The sequence below is a fragment of the Malaya genurostris genome, chromosome 2 (genome assembly GCF_030247185.1).
Source record: "Malaya genurostris strain Urasoe2022 chromosome 2, Malgen_1.1, whole genome shotgun sequence".
Classification (NCBI taxonomy): Eukaryota; Metazoa; Arthropoda; class Insecta; order Diptera; family Culicidae; genus Malaya; species Malaya genurostris.
In genome coordinates this window covers 87,418,064-87,427,276 of record NC_080571.1, presented here as the reverse complement: position 1 = coordinate 87,427,276, position 9,213 = coordinate 87,418,064, and the positions used below count along the sequence as shown (strand labels likewise).

Here is a 9,213-nt window from a genome sequence, read left to right as displayed (position 1 = left end):
TTATGCCCTCCTATAACAAGAAACCTTCCAAGGTATTCAGTGTGATTATAGCCAAAAGAATTAGTCTTATGCAACTTCAGGGTTGAGTGTATATGTCATATAGGTCTAAGCGTTTATGAATAAGCGAATATCTGAAAAGAAACCAAACAAAATATTATGAATTGTCAACGAAAACTTTTACTAACCCTGAACAAAATTTAAAAATCTCAAATTAACATTCTACAGAGTGAAAACATTTTTGCTAACCAGTGCACAGTCACGTTAGGAGAAAGAAGTGTATAGCTATGGATAGTCAGCTATTCAGACCGCTTTGAAACTTTATCGCTAACAATATGCATGTTACCTAAAGAGATAAAACTGCGTCAGTTTATAACAGCTCAATTCGAAACTACGCAATCTGACGAGTGCGTACGTTTTCCCATCCAAAACAAATAAACTGAAATAAATTAAACAATTAAGCGTAACGAAAAAACTGGTGTTATCGTAACTAAAAACAATCGTTGTTGATTTCAAGAAGATTCGCATTCGAAGCAGATAAGGCATTCGACGAAAAAAAACTGAAAATTTGCTTTAGAAGCAAATGTATCTCGATCTAAAGCAAATACATACGCTTCAACTGAATAAAATTGATAATTTCGTATACAGAGTGCGTACGGTGTTTGGAGATACTTGTATCAGGGCTGTCGAGAGAAAGCTCGGACGCGGAGAATGCAATATTAATGGCCCTTATATATGAGAAGTTTTTCAAAAATGTGTGGGCATGGGAATCATCTAGAGATTTTTAAATACATAAACGTAACAAAATAATTCACATGCCAAATGTTAATATTTTTCATTATGAGAATAAAGAAATTCTAAAATAAAAAAAGGCTTCGAATTTCTGCCTGTAATCCACCCGTTTGTCCGGTCTATTCAAAGCTAGTTGCTATGCCTTAGTTGATTCGGAGTCCCCGTTACGAAACCGCAATATTTGCTATCAAAACTTTAATTTCACAGCGAGGACAAGGTAACCGCGTTGACGCTGTCTGAGTCGTCCAATGACCAATCGAAAGCGGTGGCTTCTGGCATACAAATCTGTTACCGCTTCGTTCGATCCGTCTACCCGAAGTTATGTGCATTTACCTTAGTTAGGTACATTTACCTTAGATAAGAACATTAACCCAAGTAAGGTACATTTACATTAGTTAGAAACTAACAAAAGCAACATTTGGACTGCACACGTTTCAAAACAAAACGATGTTGGCATAGTATTAACTGCATCCGGATAACGGCAAGGTTATTAAAAAAAAATTCAAAATACTATTCTTGATTGCTTAGAAAATATAATAACACTAACTGCAATTGAAATAAAAAATATTCTGTTGAAGTGAATATAACAAAGTAAAGCAGAGTACTTCACTTCAGGTTAAATTGAGGAAACTTTATTTACAAGCTTAGCCTAGTTCTTAATATAATACATATTACTCAAGCGAGGTTTAACTATACTACAATGATCGGCCACTGTCGATCATATGGTATTGTTCAGCAGCAGTGCGTATCGTATCCACACAAAGAGAGATAGCTAGTATTGTCTTGTTGTTTATTGTGCGCAGAAAGTTTGCGTTCCCCGCTTGCTTTCTGCGTCACTTCTCACTTCTTGTGGTGAGATATCCTCTCGCCTCCCGCCTGTGCAACTACATGAAAACGGAAGTGTCAATAGTAACTTGATGAATAAAATATTTATTGTAATCCGTCCAATGTTTTATGTAATGTAAAATTATATTAGCTATATTTTTTTAATTTAATTTTCAATTTATTGAGTAACTAAGGTTGAACCGGAAGTCGCCATCTTGGAATTCAGAACCACCTCAAACATCATTTTCCGACATCTACTCATCAAACCCGTTCCGAAAATACCCATATTGTAAGGGTTTTCAAGGAATATCAATAAACCTGAAGTCGCCATCATGGAATTCAGAACCACCTCAAACATCGTTTTCCGACATCTACTAATCAAACCCGTTCCGAAAATACCCATATTGTAAGGTTTTCAAGGAATATCAATAAACCGGAAGTCGCCATCTTGGAAATTGATGCTGCTTACATCCTTTTCCTGTAAATACTCATAATTTTCGTTCCATAACTATCCAATATATTATACATGCTAATCATACATATGCATAAGGAAAAGTTTTTTAACGTTGAAAATTCCAAATAACGCTAACTTTGTTTTACGTTGAAAATTCCAAATAACGTAAACAGTTTTTACGTCATAATTCGATTTACGTAGTCCCGATTATTACGTAAATGGATGTTTGGGTGTATAAGAAGCGTAGTACACCTCCACTCAAGTAGCATGTTAAGTTAAGTTATATTTCTACCGATTGTGCAATTTATTAGTTCATATCACTATTCTAGTAACTGTTGTGTTATGGGAAAAGCGCAATTTTTCTGTGTTGTGCAACATACTTTCAAGTTCATCCGTTATTACGAACATTTATTCACAACGATTGTTCAACTGATACAAAAGTTCATGCGTCGATCCCATCAAAAAGGCAGTAATTAAATCAGCGAAAAAACAATTGTGAAACTCGGGCAATCGACTACGTAATGTAAACAAAAAATGGAATGACGTTTACAAAAACATAACAAACATTATTTCTAATATATAAGTTTTACATTTGATTTTCAATACAATTGCTGTCAACACAAACATGGATCTTGTAAAATAATCTGCACGTGAGAAATGATAATGCTACATATTGTTGAATTAATCTTTTGTGTTTTTGTAAATGAAAAATCGACAACGAACTGCATTTTTATGGTGAAACATGTATTCGTACGCCCGAAATTTTCAAGCGCCTTTAAATTAACGTGTTTTGATGATTATACACAAATTTCTGTGAAAATAACAGTCTATTATTTTTAATGAGAATCATCGGAATGGTATTTAAAATACGTGTATTCAAACATTCCTTAAAATTCTCAGACGATTTTGATCAAACTAATGTGCAATTAAACCTGTCAAATCTCGAAATGATTCTTCTTGAATATTTTCCAATATGATATCGATTGTAACAGTGAGTTGAATAGAAAATGGTTCACCCAATGTAATGACATATATTATCTAAATAACAGAAAACATTAACATGTTAATATTTCGGATAGAAATTCTCTACGTTTTGTTTTTTATCAGTTTTAATCTTCTAGTTGAATTAAACAACAATACAGTATAGTCATTTATCTTAGAGGGCCCGACTTTTGTGATACGCACTGTAGGTATTATTTTGGCAAGTCCGTGTGCTGGAGTTGCAAAAACAAGTGGCACAAGCGGTAATATATAACTGTGGGAGTAACTATGATGAAATTAACTTTTTGTTTAATATCTTTAAAAAAGTGATGTCAGGTTAGCTTTTTTTCGCGAGATGAAAACCGAATATAAATTATCTGATTGATTTTTGTTTTCATTGCGTATATAACGCTGTATTCCTGCAACTTTTCTGATAATAATCTCATGTCTGCAAGTTTTACGGTCAATTCAAACATCTTGCACAACTTTTTTGAAAGTTTTGAATTTTATATCAATGTTTTTCTAAAACTGAAGAAAACTGCGCACGCTGATCTAAAAAATCATGAGGTAGCCAAAACAATGCGGACTCTGCAGAAAAATATTTTTTACAGCAAGGTTTTCAATTCGGCTTAGCATTTTTTGCCTTGCGGAGAGCATCAATCATTTCACTAATTTTCCTTCCACAAGAGATTTATAGCATTTTTGACGTATATTGTGCCCGGTACAATTATGACAGCCGTTTAGAAAGTTTTTGATAAGTTGCACAATTGTTATAGTTTACATGACGATGTGAAATTTTTTGTAGAGTTTCTACTGAAACATTAACAAGGTGATTTACTGCACAATTGTTTTAGATGCACTTAAAGTTGTTCTACAGTGATTTTTTCGGTAGTATTGTGTAACTTAACAGTGATAAGTTGCACAACCAATTTTAATATATATTTCTAAACATATCTAACATAAATAACATTTCTAAATCAATTGTAAAACATTTTGAAAGCTCAATAAGTTACATTTGCTACTTGGGCACTGTTTTGGTCGGATTTAGCGTTCACTATGCCAAAACCACTCTCAATTGGCTTGCGGAGAAGGGTATAAATTTCGTTGAGAAAAATATCAATCCACCAAATTGCCCTCAGTTTCGACCCATCGAAGTTACTTAGCAAAAAAAATTAGGTCTCAAGCGTCCAAAAAATGCGATGCAGCATTTGTCCGAAATTTGATGAAGAGTGTTCTATCAAAAGTTCGAAAATTCGTGAAGAAATAACGAAAATTTCAACCGGTTTTCATTATGCTAAAATTTAACCTCGTACAATAAAGGATCAATTTTTAGTTTGAATAGAATATCGTTTTTTATCATAATTTGAAAGAAAAATAAGAAAAATTTGTGGATAGCTTATTTTCGATACACTCTTTAATTGACTCAAGGGGCGCGTTCTACTAGTTATTTGGAGATTTGTACAATACTATAAAACATTAAAATTATTTTAAGTTTTGCTGCCTCGAGTCATTGGTTGTTCGCTCATACTTCGCTATGCAAGTACCACTAGCGTATTAAATTAATTAATTTCAACATGAAACTGTAATAAAAAAAGATACTCTAACCACCAGAACGACACTGTAAAATTGATATTTTGTGGTGAATACGTCTTACTTCACTGTGGGGTGCCTTTTCAAAAAGGAATGAATAGAACTTAATCGTACTCGGAACGACAGAAATTAACTCTGCGCCTAATTCGTATTACTGCTTTTGAATTAGTTGATTTTAACAACAAAATCTCCAAAATAACTAATTTACTAATAATTTACTTTACTGAAAAAAAAACTTTTGTTTTTAATTTTGTTTTTAGAGAGAGTGTTTAGTTGGCGAATATTCTGGACACAAACCAGCAATATTTCTATCACCATCATTGCTGAAAGACAGCACAAAGAAGACAAAAATTAAATTGGTTTTATTAACAAGTTTATTAGCCAAAAAGTCATTAAAAATAGTCATTTCAACTAATATTTTATTATTATTATTAAGGGAATGAGAATTTAAAAATCTGAAATAAGATTTTTCTAGTTGTCTCATAAAACTAACTAAAATTAGAAAATCAAGTAATTTTTTCGCCAAAAAGCTGATTTCAGTCTTTCAGTGTAAACGAAATAACATAATTCTTTCTCCATGCCATCAACAATATGATTGGAAATTGGTTTTCTCAAACTTTTGTAAACAATGAAGAATAATCATCACTTGCTTGGCTTTTTCGCACTCGGACGAAGGTTTTGAGGTAATCAGGCACATATCGGTCCCGATGTTCAACTGGTCGAGTATAAAAGGTGAACCATGGTCGAAAATCGAACATTTCTTCGTGTGCGTTAGACGGGACCCTTTCACTAATAACAGATATGCGTGGTATAAAGCCTTATTTGGATTGAGTTCTTGAACTGAATTCGAAACTGAATTCTAGGACTAAATTCATGAACTGAATTCTTGATCTGGATTTCGATCCGAATTTTTCGAATTTTAAACTACGGAATTAGTGTCTTGAAAGTCTGGTGGGTGTGCGAGGGATGCGTCTTGAAGGTCTACCGTGAGGTACTGAATCGTTTGGTTATTAATAACTTCGAAAGGCTAGTCGAACTTCAATCTTAAGCAAGATTCATGACAGCATATTTTAACCATATGTCACAGGAAAACAACTGTTCAAGATATATTCCTATCCGTGATGCATCCTAAATGTCTCTGACTCAACTTTATTTTTCGACACATCCATGCAGAGCGAAGTCCGTGGAATCTCAGATCACCTACGTTCGATGGATTCCCAAAAATATTTTCAAATTAGTTCAGGCATATTGACTTTGAGCAAATGTTTTACACGGACGGATCACAAATTGAGGAGGCTACTGGGTTAGAAATGATAAAGAATAATTTAGCTGGTATAAATCGCACTGATTTTCATAATTTATTTTGGTTCAAGGAGATGTACACTTTTTTCGGCGTTTCCCATCGTTCTGGCCAATATATCTGTCGATATGGTGGCTATTGCACGTCGTATGTTATCTTTGAGTTGAGCTACTTGGATTAGCAACGTATGCCTTGAAATATCCACACCAAAAAAGTCCGGTTGCGTCAAATCGGGTGATCTCGGTAGCCAGTCAAAATTAACATTCGATATGACTTGCCAATTTCTTACGGAGATGGGAAAGCTTAATACGTACGAAAAACGGCAATAACAATTCAATTTCATACATGTTTCTCCCTGTATTTCCATACCCAGCAGTCAGATCCTGACAACATTCAAAAGAAACTTATAAGGCATTCATTTGAGTCTGAAAACTGGTCCTGCAGGCTCTGAAAAATCTATGTTTGTTACATGTTGTAGTTTTTTGCCTCTATTTTCAGTGCATTGGGAACTGGAAACCAGAAACTGGTATCGTCGAAGTGAGCTTGTGTGGCCATCAACTAGCAAAAATTTCAAAATCTAGTAGCTTTGAAACCAGTGTTTTGCATTTTGAAAGCATACATAACTTTTTTACGAAAAAATAAGAAAAAAAGCCGCACGTAAACGTAAAAATAAGAAACAAAAGCCACGGTGCTGGGTCGAAAATTGTTTTGCAAGTAGCATTAATTTTACGTCTACTTGGCGGTGTATGTTGAACCGTTATGCGGCGTTAGCAGTTCAACATAAACTGCAAATGCGCCGATGAGTTGGAGACGAAACGTAAAAATAAGTAAAACAGATGATACAAAAAAACTCAAAATAAATAAATCTATTAAGTACAATTCTTCACACTGCAAACAAATATTATGTAACTGAAATCAGTTCACGCCCTATTCAGTTCTAGCAAGAACGTGACTTGCATAACCAACGCTACTACGCATACAACTTAATACAAAAACAGTTGCTTCCAGTGTCGGTTTAACGCCAACTTATTATGATACGCAAAAATGACAATAAGGTGTTTGTACATATATGCATCCCATTCGGTAAGACATCGTATTTATTTTAATGTTAATAATACCTAATTCAACTATATCGAAATCTTATTTAGCAATCAGTATCACACTGTGTCATTCCTTTTTCAAAACAAAAATAAATAACATGGATACGAGAACTATAAGAAAGTTGTTTATTGTTCATATTTTAACTACAACCACCGGCAACAATAAAACTTGTGCATTTAATAGAGAGACCAGTATAGGTATAGTCGCCCTTCTCACTCAAGTATTGTACATATGAAAACTGCAGTTTTTGGCAAAAATAACGTCCTGCATCGTAGACAAACTGCAAAGCCTACGTGACGTTTGCGTGTAACAATACTCACTAAGAAATGCTCGCTTTGTTGAACGATTGCATGTTCTCTTTCAAAATATTGACCATTTCCATTATATAGCAGATATTTTACGAAACATCATCAACTAGTAACTGGAACACTTGAACATAATGAACAAATTACTCATTGTGGTTTGTTTGGTGCTTTTCACGACAGTGTGGCCGGCAGAAACGAGGGTGATTTACTTTTTAATCGAGATACGAAAGCAGAAAGTGAGCGAATTTAATTAGTTACAAATATTTAATTGTAGCCTCAAGGATGCACTAGCTGTGGAGCATCCCACGAGGATGTGAGGGAGAAGTGTTGTAACGATTGCGACCTGTGTCGTGCCAGTTTTGAAATGGAAGAACCACCAAAACCGTTTTGTCCATGCCTTCGACATACTTCTTACAATGTCGAACGTATAATAAACTCATGTCCAGATGAAGTGGATAACAAGTATGACGCAGACATTGAAGTACCACTTGATCCTGATTGCATCCGGTAAGATTGATTGATTGAATGATTGATTGGTGAAGTGAACACGCATTTTTCAAACTAATCGCCTACAGATTTCCTAAAACATACTACAAGGTAAACAGGCCCCCTCCGTTGCCATGTTCTGATCCCTTACAAGATCACGATTTCAAAGTGCAAGTTCCAACGATCGCTCCCAAATGTAGAAGGCTGAAGTTATCTGCTAGTGTGCATTACAACCCAAGAGGTAAATGTGTAATAATTTCACGTAATATAATAATATCGCACCAATATTTTCAGACTGCCAGTGTGATTGCAATCGGTACGAAAAATATAGAAACTCATCTCTGTCACGCTCGGATATACCCGATAAGTATAGTTGTAAACTAACCAAACGCGTCAAGCGTTCTAAAATGGAACATGAAATCGATGAAAATTTCCAGGAAGAACTTTATTCTTCTAGTAATCTAACTGTCACCCCTTTGCTAAAAACTCACCACAAACGATCCTTAGAAACTTCAGTGGCCAAAGAAGGATATGTTTGTCGGTGTGTTCCTGAAAGCAACAGCTCTAGCTTATTCGACAATACTAGTGAACCTAAACAGGAATCGATAGTATCTGTTAGCTCTCTTTCAGACATGTTTGATGAAGAATCCGTCTATTTAGGCGGCGGTGAACCTCCTTCTTATCAACAAATACGAGCACATCTCGATGGAACACCTATTACGAGAGCTATTGCAACGGAACGTTTTATGATCGAATTAGAGAAAATATATTATGAAATTTACAAAGCTAGCACGAAACGGAACTATTCTATTTCACTGAAATACGGTACTAAAGAGACTCAGGTTGACGACCAGGGACTGCGTACTTATGATATTAACCCAGTCCAGGGTCAGTACCGGCCTTCGGTGTATGAGAGTATCTCTAGTATAGTAAATCAAATATTTGGTCGAGTCGTAGACTCAGAACAAGCTGCAGCTCACATGCTACAGACAATGTGGGCTATTAAACCAGCAAGATTGTTGGAACATGCGGTGAACTACTTTTCAGGGAATGATTCGTAGTACGCATATTTTTATCCGATTAACCCTACTCAGTATACCTAAAACCCTAATCAGTATAAATCAAACTTATATGTTATTGTAAGTTACGGTACAACCTACTAATCCTAATTATAACTATCACTAACAGGTCGAATTGGTAACAGACAGCTTAATTACTCCAGTAACAGCATTGTAATGAGATAAACTCTATATTTTAGCAACTGAATGAAACTAACCATGAATCTAACTGTCAAAAACCTACCGAAAGCAGTTCAACGTACAGATATAGTGGATCAATGAGCAACGTCAGTGTCATCGGTGAGCCCCAAAACATTCATTGTT

At 34.9% G+C, this 9,213-nt stretch overlaps 1 protein-coding gene across 2 annotated transcripts; it reads left to right on the top strand.

Moving 5' to 3' along the window:
• The first annotated feature begins 7,361 nt into the window (after positions 1-7,361).
• Positions 7,362-9,213, top strand: LOC131432589 (uncharacterized). Of its 2 annotated transcripts, XM_058598943.1 has the most exons (5): positions 7,362-7,545; positions 7,620-7,852; positions 7,921-8,072; positions 8,126-8,147; positions 9,090-9,213. In XM_058598943.1, the coding sequence occupies exons 1-5, from the start codon at positions 7,480-7,482 to the stop codon at positions 9,094-9,096; spliced, it is 480 nt and encodes a 159-aa protein (XP_058454926.1). In that variant the 5' UTR covers positions 7,362-7,479; the 3' UTR covers positions 9,097-9,213. The 2 variants fall into 2 exon arrangements, with proteins under 2 accessions (XP_058454926.1, XP_058454925.1); XM_058598942.1 differs by lacking the exon at positions 9,090-9,213 and having other exon boundaries at positions 8,126-9,083.